The 22,855-nt window shown below is 38.8% G+C and overlaps 1 protein-coding gene across 1 annotated transcript in view; it reads left to right on the top strand.

Moving 5' to 3' along the window:
• Nucleotides 1–22,855, top strand: part of TTC3 (tetratricopeptide repeat domain 3) — a 209,880-nt gene that overhangs the window by 35,799 nt on the left and 151,226 nt on the right. Inside the window, exons 15-19 of the mRNA XM_054973156.1 lie at nucleotides 15,949–16,000; nucleotides 17,756–17,813; nucleotides 19,058–19,133; nucleotides 19,879–20,016; nucleotides 22,713–22,793. Coding sequence (XP_054829131.1) covers nucleotides 15,949–16,000; nucleotides 17,756–17,813; nucleotides 19,058–19,133; nucleotides 19,879–20,016; nucleotides 22,713–22,793 — 405 coding nt within the window. The remainder of the gene's footprint in view (nucleotides 1–15,948; nucleotides 16,001–17,755; nucleotides 17,814–19,057; nucleotides 19,134–19,878; nucleotides 20,017–22,712; nucleotides 22,794–22,855) is intronic.

Raw genomic sequence — 22,855 nt, 5'->3', positions numbered from 1 at the left:
AATCTGTCCCCACTTTAGAACACACACACGAAGAGAATCCTTTATACATGTAGACTAGAACATGCGGTCTTGGGCAAGAGATCATGTGAGTCTGTTGTATGCACAGTTCTCAGGTTGCCACAATAATTCTCCCAAGGAAAAGGAAACGAGCAAGCAATTTTATTATTCTATCCAGGATACCAAAGAGAAAGAAGGGAAGAATCAATGGTTTGTATTTTAACTCCCTGGCTGAAGTTATAGAATTTTTTTGTAGAATTCTTGCTGATGACTGAAATGCAGTGGTAAACCTGTAGATCATTCAGTTTCTAAATCAAGGAGAACCTCCTCCACAGTTGCATTTCTGTGAACCATAGAGAGGCTTGACACAGTAGATATATGGAGAAATACCTGTTATCTTGCAAGAGGCTTAACATATTGTTGTTCCTCTCAAAAAACCTCACACAGATTATGTTTTCTCTTCAGCCAATTTAGTTAGTAAGAAGCAGAACCTATAAGGACTTGGAGGTGGCATCTCATTTCCCCCTCCTCCACTGTTCTTTCCCTTTGCTGAAAGCCCTTACAGCTTCTCCCTTCCTCCTGCTTCCTTCTCTCCTTCCCACCCACCAGCTAACTTACTTTTATCTCCCCCCCTTCAGTTTTTTTCTCCTTTCATACCCCTAGCAGCTGCCTCGTGGGAAAAGCCTGGCCAAGTTGTGCAGTGCTTGTCAAAAAACCTGTCCTTTTTTTTTGTTTGATTTTTTCAAATTTTTGGTTCAGGCTTTTTTGAATCTTTGGTTCAGGCTTTTTTATCATCAGGCTTTTTTCTTAGGTTACAGTGTGCCCATCTCTGGAAAATTACAGTTACTATGACTTTGTAATTCCTAGAGAGATAAGGTATGAGAGAGAACTGGGGCACACAGGTATAGATCATGGGATCAGAGAGCTTCAAAGTCGGAGACAAGAGAGGAGTGCCGTCTCATTAGTTCAAGGAACCATGGGTGAGGGTAAGCTGCTCTAATTGTGAACACGTTCCAGCTGCAGAGGAACATAGTCACATGTTCCAGCAACACCCCTTGATTGGTCAAGCATGATCAGACCATGCTGTGGGCAGCCAGGCATTAAGTAAAGGTTTTAATTCTAGTCTGTGCTGTTTTTTACTGCTTATATACCATTTTGCACTCTGGACTTGACTACCAGGTTAGATGTCAGTCTGAGTCTCTTGTCTCTGGCTTTTGGACTTCGGCATTCTTCTTGTGTCTTAGACTCTAGCCTAATAACAATAACAATAATAACTGCACTTATATACCACTCTTCTAGACAGATTAGTGCCTCACTCAGAGTGATGAACAAATTAGTGTTATTATAATAAGGAAACATCTGTATTAGGAGACCAAAGCCTGTACATTTATTTTATTTAGTTTTATTATCTTCTTTCTTGTCTTGCACATTCCTATATTTGTAATCTTTTGCCCGCTTCTTAATAAACTTTATTAATTTTACTTCTGTGGTGTTATTTGGGTATTGGGGCTTCAGTCTAAATCCAGTACTTTGACCTATTTGGTCAAAGCAACATATTTCGTTCTACATTTTATCTTTACAAAAACCTTGTGAGATAAGGTAGGCGAAGAATGTGTAAGTGGCTCAAGGTCACCCTATGAGCTTCCATGGCAGAGTGGGGATTCAAACCTCGGTCTCCCACATCCTGGTCCCTAACTACTACAGTACAGGCTTTTGTGGGGTAGCTGCTGTATAGCAAGCAGCCAGTCTTGGATGAGTCATGCAGTTCACATAGTGTCAAGCTGATCTCTGGTTGCTGATGTGCTTGAACCCAGAGAATCTTCCCTCAAAGGCCGAAATAGCCCTGGTAAGGATCCTTTCCCCTCCCCTTGCCTTTTACTGACTGAAACCAAGGCTTGAAAGGTAGCAGTATTGATGTAGCTGCCTAGCAACAGCCACTGAGGGTATTTGTTTCTTAAAGTGCTGCTTTTGTTACTGGGAAGGGGGGGCCTAACCCCCAAATTTGTGTTTGTGTGTGTATATATAGTTTAAATTTCAGATTTTTCTACAAAGCTGGGGCATTCTTTAGATTTATAAAAATACGTATCTTGTCTCTTCATGGCTCCAGTCTCTGGATTTAAGTATTCACAGATTTGACCTTGTTGAGAATTAGATATACTGATATGAGATGGTTAAAGCAGATATTTTCTCACTTTCTTGGCCTGACTGTGACATGGCTATATGTTGTTTACTATCTGACCAACCTTCTAATTACAATTGTTCGTGGTGGCATAATACTATACATCTCCAGAATTATACTTTAAAAAAAAATAGCTGAACAAATTGGATATTACTTCACAGACAATGTTAATGGTTGCGCTTTATTATTAGGTAATTGGGAATGGATACATTTCAAGCTACAGCATGGGGCTGGTTTCTTACTAAAGCCTTCTACATTGTGAGACAGACTAAAATATCCCATTTAACGCAGCCAGTGGAAAATCTGACAGCATAACTTTAAACACTCAGATTTCAGTAAGAAATAGAAAGATCTTACCACTGACAGGAAGACACTGGTGCTTTTGGAAGTAGCAAAGCATAGAAAACCTTAATCTACACATGCACACATTATTTTAAATATGGAAGAAAATGATAGGTTTTTGGCCAGAGCTGTAATGGACAAACAGAGCTAGAGAAGAGTTTTTCAATCTGGGGAAACCATATGTAAATTAAAATGGTATCAAATCCCATTTTCTAAGCACTTGCAGCTTTCTCTTGTATTTTATAAATAGCAACTAACTTCTCCCCAGATTCAGTATAAGCATATCTTAATTCCGTTCAAGTGCCACACCTAAAACGTGATATAGACTTTCTAAATGCAACTATCTCTACTGAAGAAGCCACTGTGGTAATTAGAAAGATGGGAAACAAAACAGTGATAATCAGGACAGTGAGACTGAATTATTCAGATAGCAAGAGAGAGCAATTTACTTGTTGCAATCCACTAAAGCCATTCACATTTGCACAATCTTAGTATTCAGTTGCATTATTTTAAGCAAGTGCTCAATTAAAATTTATATTTTAGTTCAAATTATGTTCCTCCCAAGTGGCTAGTCCAGGTAAATCAACCAAGAGACGAAAAATAAGTGAGGGGCTGCTGAAAACGGAATCGAAAGGTGCAGTGGGATTAATGGGGAGGGATTTTCAGAGAAAGTAGATTTAGTCTCTTTCTACTTACTCCACACTAAAACAAAGATTGCCTTTTCTTGCTCCTGATAGTGGAGCCATGAGCTTCTCTTCAGTCTCAGATTTCCTTCTGCTGCTCTGCATCCTTTGTGCTTAGCAAGACTGCTCTAACTGTCATCACTTAGCAACTACACTTTATGCAAACATTTCTGTGCTGCCTCTCCGTAAGACTAGCCACTCTGTATAATGTGCCAATTCTTTTTAATAATTTTTGTGATATCCCTTTTAGTCAATTTCTCAGAATAAAACGGAATTCCACTAGGAATGCAGATTTTGTCAGGGAAGCTACTAGAATGGAGGAAGTGTATGTTGCCAGAGGATATTCAAACAGGGTCATAAATAGGGCCAGAATTAGATCCAATAATTTCCATAGAGAGACCTTACTTACTCAAAGACAGAGAAAAAATCCATACAATATTAAGTGGTCCATAGATTATACATCCCTGTCAGCAGAAAATTATTAAAAAGAATTAGCACATTATACAGAGCATCCCTGGATGTGAGCCTCCTCCCACAGTGGGATATAGACGTACTTTCAGTTTAAAAGACAGACTAATACATTCAGATTTCCAGCAAAAAACCAAGAAAATTTGTCCAATTGGCCACCACGCATGTGGTCATTGCAATGTGTGCTCTCTAGTAAGGGGTGTAGATTCCATTATCAATCCCAATACAGGGAGACCCTTATTCACCAAACACTTTTCAACATGCCCCACTGCACATGTAGTGTATGTTATTACATGCCAATGGGGCTTACATTTTGTAGGCGGCACTCAACACCCTGTAAGAATTTGAATACAGGAACATATTTCTAAAATAAAGAATAAAGTTTTGGAGGCTCCACTGGCAGCACATTTCAATGAGGCTCAACATTCAGAGCGGGACTTTAAATTCTCTGTCCTTTTTGTCTCCACGGGTTTTCCCCATCATAAAACCGTATTGAAACAGGAAGCTGAATGGATTTTTAGACTTAGAAGTCTTACACCCAGCGGGCTAAATCAGGAGATTGATTTCTCAGCCTTTTTGTGAATTACAATATAAAGTACGGTTGCTTTAATTTGGTTGCCTAAAAACAGAAAAACATATCAAAGAGACAATTATTGAAATCAACAGATGATGGATACTTACCTGAAAGGGACATTGTGACAACTGACTAATAATGCGATTTCTCCAAAGGCTCTGGTTGTGATATGAACAAACCATTGCTCAATTGTAGTAGAAGGATATTACATTATTATATATATTATGACCAAAATATTGCTATACTTGGTTTGACCTATAAATTGCATTTATTTATACTGAGACAATCTTCATTATTGTATTAGTGGTCTCTTAGGAATTTCCTCCTTTGTTTAGTGTGTATTGGGGACCCCTTTCCCTCATTGTTATTATACTTGGCTTACAAAGTAAAACATTATGTAAAGCATAAAAGTTGTTAAATGAATTAACAATTTATAAACCCAGAATTAACATTAAACAATCTCAAAAACAGGGAAATGCATTCTGTAGGCAAGGTACCATTGGTGGAAAAAGCCATGTCTCTGGTTAATTACCCACCTCTCCTCTGAAGGCAGGGACACAGAGAGCAGAGCACGTGAGGAATATCTTTACTGCGACACTGGACTGAGTAGGAGGTGGTCCTTCACCTTGGCTGTTGTGAAACTCTGTATGAGACAGTTGCTGGAGTTCTGCCTCACAGTACTTGTTTATATTTGTTCTGTGGATCTTGCATTCATTCAGCTTTGCAATTTGGCAGTCATCAGATGTTCTCGTTGGTCATTTATGGTGCTGTTTGTGATTAGGTATTCCTGAGCTCTTTTTCCAAGCTGAAATGTAACAATGATGCTGATACATGCTCAGAAACCATGTCAGTTATAATTGACACATAGTTGGTATACACAATACAAGGAGCATTTTCCTTTGAAATCTGCCTTGCACAGGAATAAATAGTGCTAATTTTCCTTGCTAAAGAGCAGTGCTTAGAACTGAGCAACCAAGTATTCTGTGAAGAGGTTTGTTTTGCCTTCTGAGAATAACAAGGCCTACTTGTCGGTGACATGGTACTTGTAACTGTAAAAGATTTAGCAGTCTGTTTTCTCATATGCCTGATTTTATGTTTTCTTTTCCATAGATAAATAAAATAGTAAATTTAATAAAAATACTAATTTTTTTATTTAAGCCATTTATAGTTTGCCATTTTCACTGAGACTCAAGGCAGATTACACAGTGTGAGTCAGTACAGTACAGTGAGTCAGTACAGTACAGTACAGTCAGTACTGTGACTGCAGTACAGTCAGTACTGCAAACATACGATGGGCATATAGAGGCAAATTTTCAAAGGTTTAAAAAAATAGCAGAAATCCAAGACAGAGCTGAAGAAAAGTTGAAAAAGAGCATAAGCAATTCCGTGACGCACCTATTAAACAACATAGAAACTACCAAGTAGGATCATTTTTATAGCAATAGTAGTGAAGTGTATGATCCCTCCTTATCCCTTTACTTTTTTTTTAATTTTTATTGGATTAGAAATCAATATAATTCTCATTACAATCAATTCCCTTTAAATATTCCAGTTCTAACCCCCTCCCTTTCCCCCCCTTTTGTTGACTTCCAACAGTTTTCCAACCCCTTGTCCATTTTTTCCCTTACTCATTTCAGACTTACTTTATTCTATTAAGCATATACTTTCATTCTCTTCTAAGCTTATCTATTATAACACAGTGCTATCTCTGTTCCCTTTCCCACTTAACTTATCAAACTAAGTATTACATTCCTGACATATATTCTTTAATAATGTAACATTTTATCTGATTTTTGTACTCTATACTCTGTCTTACTCATTCTAGTCTCATCAATATGGGACAATCAATTTGTCCCCTGTTCTGCATAACTCTAAGTACTTCTATAAACATTGTATACATTCAATATAAGTCAATCAATTTAACTTGTACTCTATATGTTGCTATTTACTTCCTTCCACCTTTCTTATATTCATTCTATTTTGATTATATAGTTTACCTATTATACAGTTATCAGCCAGAAACATACTTAGTTAACTTATCCCCTTATAATTCTTAAAAATAACACCTCTATAGTTTAATACCGTATATAATAATCTAATAGAACAATTGCTTAGAACTTCTTTAACTTCCCTCCCCCCGGTAAAGTCACTTCTCTCTTCTTTTATTGTATTTCAGTAATTTTCAAACTGCCACAGTTCTCCTCCCACCTCCCATTTTTTCACCAAATATTGCTTCAGCTTCTCCCAATCCATATTAAACTGTCCTGGATCGAGATCTCTCAGTTTCCTTGTCATTTTGTCCATTTCCGCCATGTACAGCAATTTGTAAATCCAGTCCTCCATAGTTGGCACTTCTTGTACTTTCCACTTTTGCGCATACAAAAGTCTAGCCGCTGCTGTCATATAAAATAACAACGTCCTGTATTGTGCTGGAATATCCTCCATTCCCAAGTTCAATAGTAGGAGTTCTGGGTTCTTATTAATTTGAAATTGTAAAATCTCGCTTATTGCTTCTGTTATTTCCCCCCAGTACTGCCTAGCTACCTCACAAGTCCACCACATGTGATACAACGATCCTTCATGCTTTTTACATTTCCAGCATTTATTAGACATATTAGAATTCCCTAGCGCAATTTTCTTTGGTGTCAAATACCAACGGTAAATCCTTTTATAAACATTTTCCTTAATATTGGTGCATGTCGTGATCTTCATCGTATTTTCCCACAAGTACTCCCACGCCCGCATTGTTATCTCTTTGTTAAAATTTATTGCCCACTTCACCATTTGAACTTTAACTATCTCATCTTCTCTCAGCCATTTTAACAACACTTTATAAGTCTTGGAGATTTCCTTTTTATCCTCTCGCAAAATTACCTCCTCTAATTCCGAATTCTCCATTCTTATCCCTCCCTTCACGCAGTCCGAGTTATAAAGATCTCTGATCTGTCTATATTGAAACCAATCATAACTTGGAGACAACTCATCCTGCGTTTTAATTCTTAATTTAAAAGATTCTATTCTTGTTATCTCCTTATACGTTAAACATTGTTGTTCATTATCGACAGTTCTCGGATTTATTACTTCGTATGGGACCACCCAGGCAGGTATTCCGTCCTGTAGGTAATTTCTGTACTTCTTCCAAATTGTGGCTTCTCCGAATGTAATGGTGCAAAAACATAGAGTCTGCTTTTACTTTATCATACCACAAGTATGCGTGCCATCCGAATATTTTTTTGTATCCTTCCAAGGCCAGTAGTTTGTGGTTTTTCAGCGTCATCCAATCTTTCAACCACACCAGGCAAATTGCATCATGGTAGAGTCTTAAATTGGACAGCTGCATTCCACCCCTCTCTTTTGAATCCTGCAATACTTTCATTTTCACTCGAGGCTTCTTGCCTGCCCAGACAAAATCCGATATTTTCCTCTGCCATTTTTCAAATTGCTTAGAATCCCGGATAATTGGTATTGTTTGTAACAGAAACATCACTCTCGGCAACACATTCATTTTAACTACTGCAATTCTTCCCAACCATGACAAATTCAATCTATTCCATTTAATCAAGTCTTACTCTATCTGTGTCCACAATTTCTCATAGTTATTCTTAAACAGATCTATATTCTTTGCAGTCAGTTCAATTCCCAGATATTTCACCTTATTTGTTACTTCACAGTCTATTATTTCCATTAATTGCTGTTGTTTTTGTTTAGTCATATTTTTACATAACATCTTTGACTTCTTTTTATTTACATAAAATCCCGCCAAATCTCCAAATTCCTTAATTTTCTCTATTACCTTTGGCATGTTCTCAATTGGGTCCTCTACAATTAACATTATATCATCCACAAATGCTCTGACCTTATAGGAAAAGTCTTTTATTTTTATTCCACAGATTGCATCATCTTCTCGAATCTGTATCATCAATATTTCCAAAACCAAAAAAAACAACAGTGGGGACAACGGGCAACCTTGTCTTGTACCTTTACCTATACTCAATTTCTTAGTCACCTCGTCATTCACCACAATTGCTGCACTCTGGTCTTTATAAATTTCTTTCACTGCTCTTATAAATCTTTCCCCCATTTGTAGCTGTTCCATGGTGGCAAACATAAAGTCCCAGTTCAAATTGTCAAACGCTTTTTCAGCGTCTACGAAGAAGAAACCAACCTCCTTATCACATCGTTTGTCATAATATTCAATAGCATTTATCACTGTCCTTAAATTGTCTTTAATTTGTCTATTTGGTAGAAAACCAGCTTGTTCCTCCGCAATAACTTCGGGCAGCCATCCTTTTACTCTTTCCGCCAGTATCTTCGCAAAAATTTTATAGTCATTGTTTAATAACGAAATAGGTCTGTAATTTTTAACATTGGTCAAGTCCTGTCCCTCTTTAGGGATCAATGATATGTTGGCCTCGCTCCAAGTATCTGGAGTCCTTTGATCCTTCAATACTCCGTTGATCACTTCCCTTAAAAATGGCACCAGTTCGTTGGCCATTACCTTGTAAAATTTAGCTGTAAGTCCATCTGGGCCTGGCGCCTTTCCCAAATTTGTTGACTGTATTGCATTCCTTAACTCTTCTTCCGTTACTTCACTGTTCAGTTTATTCCTCCATCTTTCCGAAATTGCTGGGAGCTTCATTTTACCCAAGTAACTCGCTATTGAATCTTTGTTCACTTCTTTTTTATTATATAACTTTGCATAAAATTTATAGAAGGCTCTGCTAATGGCGGTCTGTTCCAGGCAAACTTTATTGTTATCACATATTTTATTTATTGTCCGCTTCTCCTTTCTCTTCTTTAATTGCCATGCCAAATATTTCCCAGAGTTATTTGCCCCTTCAAACGACTTTTGATTCCTTCTCTTAAGATTCCATTCCAATTCCTTATTGTTCATTGCCATCAACTGCTCTTGAAGGATTTAGTGCAGCAATTGTGGTGAATGATGAGGTGACCAAGAAATTGACTATAGGTAAAGGAACAAGACAAGGTTGCCCGTTGTCTCCACTGTTGTTTATTTTGGTTTTGGAAATATTGATGATACAGATACGAGAAGACAATGCAATCCGTGGAATAAAAATAAAGGACTTTTCCTACAAGGTCAGAGCATTTGCGGACGATATAATGCTAATTGTGGAAGATCCAATGGAGAATATGCCAAAAGTAATAGAGAAGATTAAGGAATTTGGAGATTTGGTAGGATTTTATGTAAACAAAAAGAAGTCAAAGATATTATGTAAAAATATGACTAAACAAAAGCAACAACTATTAATGGAAATAACAGACTGCGAACTAACAAGTAAGGTGAAATATCTGGGAATTGAACTGACTGCAAAGAATATAGATTTATTTAAAAACAACTATGAGAAATTGTGGACTCAGATAGAGCAAGACTTGATTAAATGGAATAGGCTGAACTTGTCATGGTTGGGAAGAATTGCAGTAATTAAGATGAATGTGCTGCCAAGAGTGATGTTTCTGTTACAGACAATACCAATTATCCGAGACTCTAAGCAGTTTGAAAAATGGCAGAGGAAAATATCAGATTTTGTTTGGGCAGGCAAAAAGCCTCAAGTGAAAATGAAAGTGTTACAAGATGCAAAAGAAAGAGGCGGAATGCAATTGCCCAACCTAAGACTTTATTATGACGCAATTTGTTTAGTGTGGTTGAAAGATTGGATGACGCTGAAAAACCGGAAATTACTGGCCTTAGAAGGATATAAAAAAATATTCGGATGGCATGCATACTTATGGTATGATAAAGTAAAAGCGGACTCTATGTTCTTACATCATTATATTCGGAGAAGCCTATTCACAACTTGGAAGAAGTACAGAAATTACCTACAAGATGGAATCCCCTCATGGGTGGTTCCATATGAAGTAATAGATCCGAGAACTGTCGATAATGAACAACAGTGTTTAACATACAAGGAGATAACCCGAATGGAATTTTCTAAACCCAAAATAAAGACGCAGGACGAGTTGTCTCCAAATTACGATTGGTTTCAGTATAGACAGATCAGAGATCTTTATAATTCGGACTGTGCGAAGGGAGGGATAAGAATGGAGAATTCGGAATTAGAACAGGCACTTTTACAAGAGGACAAAAAGGAAATCTCTAAGGTATATAAAGTGCTGTCGAAATGGTATACTGAAGATGAAACGGTTAAAGTGCAAATGGTGAAGTGGGCTATAAACTTTAATAAGGAAATAACAATGGAGGCGTGGGAATACTTGTGGAAAAATACATTGAAGATCAGGACATGCACCAATATCAAAGAGAATGTCTACAAAATGATTTATCGTTGGTATATGACACCAAAGAAAATTGCGCTAGGGAATCTGAACACGTCTAATAAATGCTAGAAATGTAAAAAGCATGAGGGATCTTTGTATCATATGTGGTGGACTTGTGAGGTAGCTAGGCAGTACTGAGGGGAAATAATAAGAGTAATAAGTGAGATTTTACAATTTCAAATTAATAAGAACCCAGAACTCCTGCTACTGAACTTGGGAATGGAGGACATTCCAGCACAATATAGGACATTGCTATTTTACATGACAGCAGCGGCTAGACTTTTGTACGCGCAAAAGTGGAAAGTGCAAGAAGTGCCAACTATTGAGGACTGGATTTATAAATTGCTGTACATGGCGGAAATGGACAAAATGACAAGGAAACTGAGAGACCTTGATCCAGGACAGTTTAACACGGATTGGGAGAAGCTGAAACAATATTTAGTGAAGAAATGGGAGGTGGGAGGAGAACTGTGGCAGTTTGAAAATTACTGAAATACAATAAAAGTAGAGGGAGGTGACTTTACCGGGGGGCGGAGAGATAAGTGAGAATTTCTAAGCAACTATTTTATTAGACTACTATATGTAGCATTAAGTATTATAGGTGTTATTATAAGAATTATAATGATAGAAATTAACTAACTATAAGGATAGAAACTAATTAATTTCATTTTTGGCAATAATTGTATAATGGAGATAATTTTATAATTGCAATGAAGAAAAAGAATTTAGTCTTCCTTCTCAGCGTCTCCATGTTTTCTCCCTCTTGTAACAAGTCCTCATTTATTCTCCATCCTCTCCTTTTAGTTCTTTTCCCGAACTTCCACATAATTGGATTATGATCTGAGCCTACCATAGGCATTATTTCCACCTCCTTAGTCCAAAGCACTAAGTCCTTTGAGGCCCAGATCATATCAATTCGTGACAACGTTGAATGTCTCGCCAAGAAAAACATGTATTGTCTGCTTTTAGGATTCTGTCTTCTCCAAACATCTTCTAAAGTTTCCTGTTGCATTAATGCAAAAAAAGTCTTTGGTAGTAATCCCCTTTTCTTTTGCACAGTTGCTGATTTCTTGTCCTGCTCCAAATTAGTAACTCCATTGAAATCTCCTGCAAGAATTATCTGGTCATAAGAAAGTTCATCTAATTGCTTCCTCAAATCCTCAAAGAAGCTTTCTTTTGCTCCATTAGGTGCATAAATTCCAATCACCAAGACTCTCTTTAAATTCCATGTACATTCCACTGCTAAAAATCTGGCTTCCACATCTCTCACCACTAATTTTGGCTGTAGCTCCTCTTTTATATATAATGCCACTCCCCTTTTTTTCTTTTTTGAGGCCACTACGATGTCATTACCCAATTTATTCAATTTAATATATTTTACATCCTGCTTTCTAATATGGGTCTCTTGTAAACACACAATATCACATTTTTGTTTTAATAGCCAGTGGGAAAAGTTTTTTCTCTTATTAGGTGAATTAAGTCCATTTACATTCCAAGATAAAACTTTACACTCCATATTCATAGCCTTATTGCCGCTTGCCACTCTTTTTTCGACATCGTGGGGCTTGCTTTACCTCGCTCCCACGAGTCCGCTCGCTTCCTTAGCTCCGTGGCGCTTGGCTTAGTGTCCTTTTAATTTAAATGTCCCGGTCTTTTTCCAAAAAAGTCATTTAAAGAGTCCAAAATGTCGGGCGTCTTTTCTCTATGGTTCCTCTATGGTTTTTGTAATCCAATATGGCTTACTTCCTCTTCCGCTGAAGCCGCAGCTCTTCCCCTTTCAAAAATGGCGATTCCCTTCTTCCTGTCGTCCAGAAAGGGCCGCTTCTCTCCAGCAACTCTATCACTATTACGTACTTCCTGTTTCCCGACTTCCCACAGCAGTTCTCGCGATGGTAAAACTTTCTCACAGCCTGATATCTCCTTGTAACCACAGGTATGTAAAACAATAGTCCAATTTCTTTAATAGCTCCGTTTAACTTAGTCCTTTTTCTAATATAGTTCTTGCCGGATCCTCCCCTCCTTGTAATCAATCTGTTGCAGTTTAAAAGTCTACTTTAATGCTTCGTTGCTTTAAGTAATCTGTCCCGTTTCAAGAGATAGTGATCTTTACCTTCTCAAGCACTTTTCGCGGGTTGTAATCGCTGTTTCAATCTTGGATTCCCATCAGTTCTTCTTGTCCCTGTTGAAGCTTGGGCATGTAGGCTTTATGCCAACCGCATTGGCTCCAGGACTGCCGCAGAGATTTCAGCCGACCTGTCTTCGGGTGGGACCTCAAGGGACGGGAGAGAGTCCGTTGCGCAGGATCCCCCCTCGCCTGAGATCAACGCACCCTGAGGTTCTTGAGCGTTCTATGCCTGTTCTCCGCCTGAGAACAGTTGGCCGCGGGCTCTTTTTGCCCCGCCGGCTGTCAAAACAGCAGCCCGGACAGCTCAGCAATTAGAGCTGCGTTAGACCTTCATGGATCCCAAACCGGAAGTCTCCCTCCTTATCCCTTTACTGATGCGTTTCCTATCCCTTTACTAATGGATCTCTTGAAGCCATAATGTTACAGTATACCCCTCCTATCTGAGTACAAATGGATCTATTGAGACCACTTCCTTACAGTATAGCCTTCTTATAGGAGTAAAAAGGCGCCTTGAATAATTCAATTTTGGATCGTTTGCTGAAGGCCAGGAGAGCGGGAGCTTTCCAAACCTCCTCAGTTAGACCATTCTATAAAGTTGGGAGAATGCCCATGTATGGGCAGCTGTTGATTTTGTCCATGTGCAAGGTGGCACCTGCAGAAAGCCCTGTTCAGATGAGTGAAACTGCTGCAGTGGAACATAGGAAGAGGCAGTCCCAGAGATATGATGAACCAAGGCTGTGAGGAGCTTTGTAGGTTAGTAACCAGAACCTTGAATTGGGCTTGGTAACTGATAGGAAGCTAATGGAGTGACTGTGGAATGGAAGTAATACTCATGTTCCTCCTACCTCCCTACAATAGCCAAGCTGCAGTGTTCTGCACCAGGTGGAATCTCTGGGTTAACTTAGAGGGGAGACCTATGTACAGTGCATTACAGTAGTCAAGTCTCAATGCTACCATGGCATGGATCCAGGTGGCCAGATTGTCTGTGTCAAGGTAGGGGGCTATCTTCCAGGCTGGAATGAGTTTGTGGAAAGCATTTTTTGCAGCTGCCTTAATTTGCTTTTCTGAAGTCAAGAATAATAGGTAGCCAGAGGGCTACCTGTGGCAGCCACACCTGTGTGATGACATCACTTCCTGGAAGTGATGTCATCATGCAGTCCCATCATGCTTGTATTGAGAGGTACACCACCTCCTCCCAGGAGTTGCCCCAGCTGAGAGTTCCTTCACCTCTTTCCCCAGAAAAAAATGCCTTCCTCAGAACAATCAGTCTCCAGTTCCACATCTGAGATCATCTCTGCCAATTCAGAAAGGGTGTTTAGTGGGGTTTGAATATCAGAAGCATAATAATCTATCTCTAGTTCCCAATTAAAGGAGCATACAGTCAATGCCAGCTATAGCTGGAAGTCTGTTAAAGTTGAAGGACTCATGAAGGAAAATAGGAATCCCTTCTTCCTGGCCACCACAGCACAGTTGGTGTAGGATCACATCGCCAGGTGGAGTTAGTTGGGACAGACCCAATACACCGTTTTCCTTCAACCATGCAAGCTATATCTGCTTCCTCTTCCTTCAACATCCCAGTAAGGCATGCAGTTTTGTTCCCTCTAGATCTGGTATTGCGTAATATTAGCGTAGCAGTAGGGGGAGGTAGTGGCCATTGCATTGTCGATTTTTACAATGCTAGAGAGGTTAGATAAGCAGCGAGCAAATTTGTCTGGAACTGGCCACATTCTGTAGATCCCACAACCATATCTAACAACTCCTACCTGGTAGTAAATTGTACTGGAATAATACATCCACCATACCATCCACTGGCTAGGGAAAGCTCAAAAATACTCCCCCCCAAGCTATATATTTACATATTCAATGTGCTAGTGGCTATAATGGCTTACACAACAGTCTAGGGCTACAGTCATGGTATACTGATGTAAGCATTGTACCACAGGTGATGTTTCATGCTTGTTGGTCCTGATAATCAGGCATGTCAATGGTGGGACTCTTCCTCTTTTCTAGTGTCCTCCACTTGGATGAGTTGATGTGTGTGCCCCAGTTGTATACCCCAAGCTAAGGGACACGGACCCTTGTGCTCTCACTGTTTGGCTCGCGCCTCCTGCGCAAGCCTGTTAAATGCTGCCCCAAGAGCCAGTACCTGAAACAACAATATAAAGTGATCTCTTCCTTCCTTTCTTTGGTGTGGTGTGTGCGAATATTGCATTCACCTGAGCCTGTCCTGATCTTTTCCTGATTTAGCAGTCTGTTTTCTCATATGCCTGATTTTATATTTTGTTTTCCATAGATTAATATTTTTATTAAATCTACTATTTTTGTCCTGGATTGTTCATGCTCTGTCTGACAATGACACACAATGCTCGATCACTGAATAGCTTCTCAAGCTTAAATGTTTATAGCAGGGTTTATCTTCTCACTCTGCACAACCAATTCACGGATCCTTTCATAAGAGGCTCATCTGCTAGCATAGGAGTCTCTTGCACTGGTCGAAGAATGATGCTGACAGATGTTATCATAGACTGCGCACAGTGGTAGGATACAACCCAGTGCTTGGAATGGAATTCCATTTGTCCGTAGCTGCAATTTAATCTCTTAAATTGGGATTCTTCCTTGGGGCAATTTACAAAGTAATACATATAGAAAAGAGCAGTGAAGAAGTGAGCTGTGGCTCATGGAAACTCATAACCTACCACAAATTCTGTTAGTCTTATATGTGCTACTGGACTCTTGCTCTTTTCTACTGCTACAGACAAACTAACACGGCTAGCTATCTTGATCTGTCTCCAAAGTAATACATGTTAAAACATAAAACAGCATAAAATTATTCCAAATTTTAAAACCCAGCATTAAAAACACCATAAGAATCATAGAGTTGGAAGGGACATCCAGGGTCATTTTGTCCAACCCCCTGCACAGTGCAGGGAATTCACAACTGCCCACATCCCCAGTGACCCCTGCTCCATGCTGAGAAGATGGCAAAACACCTCCAGGATCCCTCGCCACACTGGCCTGGAGACCCCAGTGTCAATCGGCATTACCCTGGGTGTGTAAGAAGGGGTCACAAGAGCGAAACACTGATGTAACCTTCCTGCCCCTGCCCTCCCTCTCACAATCTGCCTAGGTTCACAGGACCAGCATAAATGATTTAGCAGCTTAAAACAAGTCTAATAAAACAGTTCTCGGGCTAGAAGCAAACTGTAAAAGGATTAACCCCTTAAATAAAAACCTGGGTAAAAAATAATGCTTTGTCTTGGCACCTAATTTACATTTTATCTGTTAGCAGGTAGCTGTTGATGCACCAAATAAAGAACACAGAGACTTACCAGATTCAGGTAAGTTAATAAAGATAACAAGGTTATGTATTCTAATACTGAGGGCATGCCAAAGCATAATACTTGAGTATTGAGAGTAATGAACAAATTTTAGGATGATGGCGTATAGTGCTATTTTTTATAAAAATTATAATACTGGTCAGGAGTACACTCAAATATTGGTGGGGAGGGGAGCGTTCTTTCTCACTCTCTCTTTTACCCTGGTGTTGCAATTTATGATTCTTTTTATTTATTTTATATTTATATCCCTTATTTCTTTTTCAAAAGAAAATCCTAAGGTGACCATTAAAGAAATGCTAAATACAAACTGAGGAAAAGCAGACCACTGGAGTGGACCTCGCTCTCCCTCCCTCCCTTTTCTATATAGTACTCTCTTGATCAAAGGCTAGATAGCTGTTTGAGCAGGCAGACTGATAAAAAGGGCCCTGCTCAGTCATTCTCCCTCTGCTAAACTGCAGAATGGCTGTAGGCTGAAGTGAAGGAGAGAGACCAAGTGACTATTAACTCTAATCATCCAGATCCACTTGTTTTTGAATGCCACTTTCAAACATGATAAGAGAAAAATGCTTTTCTTTGAGTAATTGGTGTTCTGCCTAGCATGACTGTTGGAGAAGCTTTCAATATTCTAACATTAGCATAAAGCAGAGTTCTGTTTTAGTGATAGTATCTTAAAGGTGTGACCATTTAATAAACTTTATTAGTATTCAACCTATGGCAGTTCAGTATGAAGTCCTGGCCTAACCTATAGAGGCCCAGGAAATAAAACCTCTCACCTAAAGATGTCTGGGCATTTTTGGAAACAATGCAGGGTTATTTATAGAATTTGTTCTGAATCAGCAAGTACATTCTTACATGTTTATACATCTGTAGTTTAGGAGGACATTGATGTTGCTCACTAAGAAGTTTTCGGAATTTTACAGCAAACAGACATGTTTGTTTTGCATTTCCCTCCCTCCCCCATGTCATCAGCTATTTAAAGTAATGTATTAATAAGTCAGTTAAACAAGGACTGTTTCCATTAAGGCTTGAAATATTGTATACTGTCAAGCATTTTGATGAGATAGAGAGAATTTTTGGAATTATATTTGTGGCCCATGATTATTCTGGGGTAAACATCTGATGCAATGTTGCAGATGTGCTGAATAATCTGTAAAGATCAATAAAATCTACATCTAGTCACTACTGGAGATGTGGGAACTAATTCCTGAATTAGAGATTTCTAAAGGGTCGTCTAACTCCAGAGGGACATAATACCAAATGAATACAAAGCTTCCTAGAGTATTTAAGGTGCTGGTCAGTGTAACAGCAGACAAATAGATAAAATAAGCTTCTGTCAGATGTCCTGATGCCTGGCTCTTAATGTGATCCAATGAGGTATTCATAGGCTGACTGGAGATTAAGGTAGGGAGGGAGACACTTAAAAATTCAATTTCTGTACTCTGGCCATGATTTTAGCTTGTTTTCAGTCATGCATTGGGGCTGAATAATGATGGGGAATCAAATCATGTGAAAGTGGCATCCCATGTATTGTAGTGTTCTCTTAATTATATAGTATGTTTCTTAGAATTAAGAGTGTGTCTGCATTTTTCTTTTTAGCATTCTTAATTATTTTCTCATAAGTGTACTTATATCTGTTAAGAATCTAAAACATTTTTGTTTCAGCTTGTGTTGCATACAGAAGTGATGTGGCTGCTTGGTTATTTATTCATTTTTAACAAAATAATCAGGTTCACAATTATGTTTTTCTGATGACAGGAACTAATGAAAATTCAGGAAAGCAAAAGAGCAGAATGAGTGATTCCGACAAGACAAGGTGAGCTTTCTCTTTCTATTATGTAGTGAAAGCAGTTGGTGCAGTATTGCTTGTGAATCTGTATTGGATTTGCAACTTTTTAATGTATTGTACTTTTACTTTGATGCCTTTTATTGTACCAACTAATATTTAACATAGCAAAACAAGCTTTTGGGGATTCACAAACATTTCAGGGATAGGTGATTGCAATGAACAGGCCTATTCAACCCTTTAAGATCTTAATTAAAGCATCTGAACTTTGGCTTAGGCTGTAAATTGTTGCAGGCCTCGCTCTGGCCTCGCTAAGAAAAAATGTGCTGGCCTGTTAATTTCCAACACCTGCATGCTTCTGCCGGTTCTCAAGAGAGCCAGCCTTGGGAGGCTGGCTCTCGCTGTCCCTATCTTCACTCCTATTTCACACAACTAACAATGCCAATTAAGCAAGTGAGCCCTGGTTGGCTCTTGGCAGATAGCGTCAGCAGGCCTGAAAGGATGGCTCCCTGCCACACACTGTTTCCTTCTCTAAGACATTATTCCTTTACCATCATGTGAGAGAAAAGATTGATAGCAAGATGCCTCTTGCTATCAATACGCCTCGACTTGCATGGCCTGGGAATGAACTCCTTCACCAAACCTATCAGTTAAAAAGCTACATCAGAGATGCTTAGGTAGCAAGCTTTAAAGCTGTTAGCTAGCAATAGAAAGGTTATTTGTTTTCTTGTCTCTTGCCTGAACTAGAGTGCTTTATGCTTAGCAGCACTCTTTTTATAACCTGTATTCAGTAAACTAAAAGACAATTTATTCTAGCCTGTGTCTGGAGTTACTAGTTGCAACCTCAGAACAAACCTAGAGACTGAAAACTCTCACAAATAAATGGAACAGGCACCTTCCTACTGCCTAGGGTCTGTGGTGGCTGTGGTCAGCGCCCAGAGTAGGAGTTTGGGGGTGTCTGCTTCCTATAGTGATCAAAGCACATGTACAAAAATGTTACATGTCCTGGCTGATGTTAAATAAATCAAGTGCTTTAAAACAAGTCAAGTGCTTTAAAAGGAGAAAGGATTTTGCTGGCAGAGTAAGTTAGTTTGCACAATCCTCAGAGACTAATGGTTTGTATGCAACTGTGGAAATGAACTTGGAAAACTCATAATGTAAAAAGTCAGATTTAGAAAATGGATTTTAGCAGTGAGATTTCCAGTTGTTTGGTGTATTAAATGCATTCAGACTCTAAACAGGATGAATTACTTTATTATTTCTTTAAATTACAGTGTCCACCTGAATTCTAAAGTTGATTGTCAAAAATGTGTAGACAAAAAGGATACTCCATGTAGTTCTATGCATCAGGTAACAAATTATGCAAATAAAAATGATTACTATTGTTTAATGCAAACTATGTGGCAGTTCAAATTTCAGAATTTACTGAAGGGGTTCTGTAGAGAGCTTATGGATGAAGCTGATTGAATAAAAATGGATAAAATGAGATAGATTGTGCTGGAATGTGTGTGCATATGAAGGTGTGGATCAGGGATCCTGAGTCTTTTTGAGCATGCAGGCACATTTGGAATTCTGACACAGCGTGGTGTGTGTAGTAGCAACAAAATGGCTGTCACAAAATGGCTGCTGCAAGAGTCAGAGCCAACCAGAAAATGGCTGCTCAGCTTATCTTCAGTTGCACTGTGAAAGTCCTTGTGCTGTTGAAGCTGCTACTGCCAAAGCAATGTTTTTAAAAATCTGTACAGCCAATCAAATCTCCAATGGCTAATCAGAAGCCCTGCTGGGCAAAAGCTCCACCTGGCCCCACCCACTTTCTGAAAACACTTGCTGGGCACAAGGAAAGTTGTTGGTGGGTACAATTGCAACCATGGGCACCACATTGGGGACCCCTGGTGTAGATGGTTCGCATCTTTCTAGGAGAGAGAACCATTCCTAGATATTAAATGTTTGCTTCATAATCATATTTGGGCAATGTTTACAAAGGAAAAATGCAGAATATTCATATGAAGAGCCTCCATTTAGATAAACCTGGAAACACTGTTTTCTAATGCAAGTAAAACAACATTTATGCCTTAATTCAAGTTAATTTTTGCAGGTGGTTGGAGTGTTGTCAGTAGAAAAGTTGAAGACTTATATAAAAGATGGATGTACAGCTTTGATAGATCATCGTTTTCACAATGCTGAACAATCCTTTGAACAATTACTGAATGTTCTAAATCCATCAGAGCTTCAGGTAACATGAAGGACGCCATGTTATGTTGAGAACATTTAGACCTTGTTAGTAAATCTAATCTTTGAACCTTTCACAGCGGTACTGGCAAGAACCATGAACAGATAAAGAAACAGCATACAGTTTTTGGTACCAGTTTTGTTTAGTCTATTTGACTTTCGGTGCCACGTTTGTTTAGTCTTTAGTCCTAAGTAGCCCCTGAGGCTGTTTATAGACGAATAAAATGCAATGAAAATATTAATAAAATACAGCAAAAATCAGTTTCTATGTAGTGCCACTTTTCCAGTCACACAATTTCTTAGTAATCCAACTCAGTGGCCTGCCAGAAAGAGTGTGTCTTCAGACCCATCTAGAAGGCCTTTAGGGAAGCAGCATTTCTCTATTCTTGAGTAAATTATTACTAAGATTTAGTCTTCAGAACCTTGATATGCTTAACAGGAAAAAACTGAGAGGCAGTCTGTAACCATGGCTGTCAGCAATTCTCTCAAACTGGCAAAAGGCTGTAATATTTATATTCAAACATGTTGATAGTCTTCTTAACGTAGACTCCAAACTGCTGTAATGCTTTATAGTAAAAGTACACTTAACAATGAGATACACACACATGCTCTGCTAAAATATGTATGGCCTATGGATGTGCTCTTCGGGTTTCTGATTCGGTCCAGATTTGGGATTCCCAAATTGGCCCTAGCATTGCTGAGCTGATTTGAGAATCTCAAACAAAGCTTTCCAAAGCAATTCGTGTTGTTTCGGGAGGCTTTGGGCAAAGCGACAGCCGCCGCACTCACAGCACTTTTCTAGCTGTTTGCATTGCAAACAGCAAGAAAAGTGTTGCTTGCTTTCCCCTCCTCTCCCATTGGGGGAAAAAAAATCAGCAGGGTGGGAAGTTTGAAAGCAACACTTTTCTCGTCGCTTGCAGCAAAAAAAGCGTTGCTATAAGTTTCAAACTCTGTGCCGCTTTCTTCACCAGATAGGGGGGGGAGGAGGCTTGCAAGTGGCAAGAAAAGTGTTTCTTTCAGATGCTCTGCCGCTTTCTTCACCTGTTGGGAGTGAGGGAGGCTTGCAAACAGCAAGAAAAGTGTTGTTTTCAAACACTCTGCCACTTTCCTCACCTGATGGGAGGGGGAGGATGCTCCCCCGAATTATTACGGAGCATACTAAAGCGGTTTAAACACCTGAATCCTAAAGTGGCTTACTGCTTCAGAATTCGGGTCATTCTGAATTGTTTTCCCGCTTCAGGTAACCCAAAGCGGGGGAAACAAACCTTTTTTGGCTGCACATCCCTAGTATGGCCTTCTTTTGGAAAAATCAGATCTTCCTTCTCATAGAATGATTTAGAAAAGTTTGGTTAACTACTTTTATGTCTAAATTGGTACACTTGTCAAAATGAATCAGCTGACAAGTTTAAATTAACTATAGGAGTATGAAATTTCAAATTAACTATTGAGGTATGAGATTTCAGGAAGGTCAATGATTTTGTTTTCTTTCATTTGTTATAAAGAATGCTATATAGAAAAACTACCCTTAGTATAGAATTATGTAAGAATTATTTTGTAGAATAAAGAGATACAACTTGAAATGCTTCAGCTGGTACAAAACACAGCAGCCTGCTGTTTTAAGAGGCAGATTTCTAGGAGACCGTTACAACAGTGCTCCTCCTTGTACCCCACTTTCTGTTGTCTACTAGCCCCAGTTCTAAGTGGGCGACTTGGCTTAGAGATTCTTGAACAGCTTGGACCCTACATACCTTCGTAAATTATAGGAATGGTTATGATTAGATTTTTACCCACTATACATTCATGATAGTTTTCTATTAACTGCCCACTGTCCTGTCCACTGTGAGATTTGTTAAAACTAAAACATTTTCCAGAATTGATATAAAACTTTTGTGAAGATGTAATGAGATCTGGAATGATTTTTTTAATAGTTCTGTTTTATTAACTCTGGATCCTGAAGCTCCTTCTGTTTTGAAGCAGCATTTCTGCTTGCATATGATTTTAAATTATTTCCACTCATCCCCTCTCCCCCCCGGAGCAGGACTTTGAAGAGTGCAAAAGCTGCAGCAAGATGGGTGGGTTTTGTTACATAAGCACTTCTTGGTGTGGTGTATGGGATTCACCCTTTTGTGTTTAGTGTATATCTGTTTAGCTTGGTGTTCATTACTGTTGTTTTGGGTTTGGGGTGGACTGAAGATCCAGTGAACAAATTATATATGCTGCGTGCCCCTAACTTTCCTATGCTAGTAATGGCTGTCTACTGCAAAAAGCCTATTATAATTATAACTATGCGGCTGTGTACATATCAATAGGGTAGCAAGGAGAATGGTGGAGAGATAGCTACATGAGTTCAGAATGTTGAGAAATCCAAAGAACAGTTTTGTATTGCTGCACCATAATCTCCACTCTGACCCTAGTCCTCGGTATACTTAAGTTGCATAGGAATACTTCAAGAAGTAAGTTTTTTAACAGATTAAGTACATGTGTCCTGCTTGATTTAATTTACCAGTTTTTGCAGCCATATTGACTTATATTTTCTTGTTGTGGAATATAAGTTTTTATTTGGTAAAGTGAACTTCATTCTGTTTAAACCTACAACTGATTATGATCTTGTGAATGTAAATGGACTATAGATTGTAGTAGGCTCCAATAGTTATGTCACTTTCTTCAGTCATTTAACATGCTTCTTTCAACTTTTTGCAGCGCCTGAATCTTGGTATTATTGACTATGTTGTGATAATCTATGGATATGCCACTGCTCTTCTTGGAACAGGGCAGCCTGCGGTAAGACTCAGAACTTTTATATGTGCTTATATAGCATGGTGCTTTACAGAGTATAAAAACCA

Source organism: Eublepharis macularius, chromosome 3 (genome assembly GCF_028583425.1).
Source record: "Eublepharis macularius isolate TG4126 chromosome 3, MPM_Emac_v1.0, whole genome shotgun sequence".
NCBI lineage: Eukaryota > Metazoa > Chordata > Lepidosauria > Squamata > Eublepharidae > Eublepharis > Eublepharis macularius.
The sequence above is the reverse complement of the archived record's forward strand: the minus strand, read 5'-3'. Positions and strand labels throughout refer to the sequence as shown.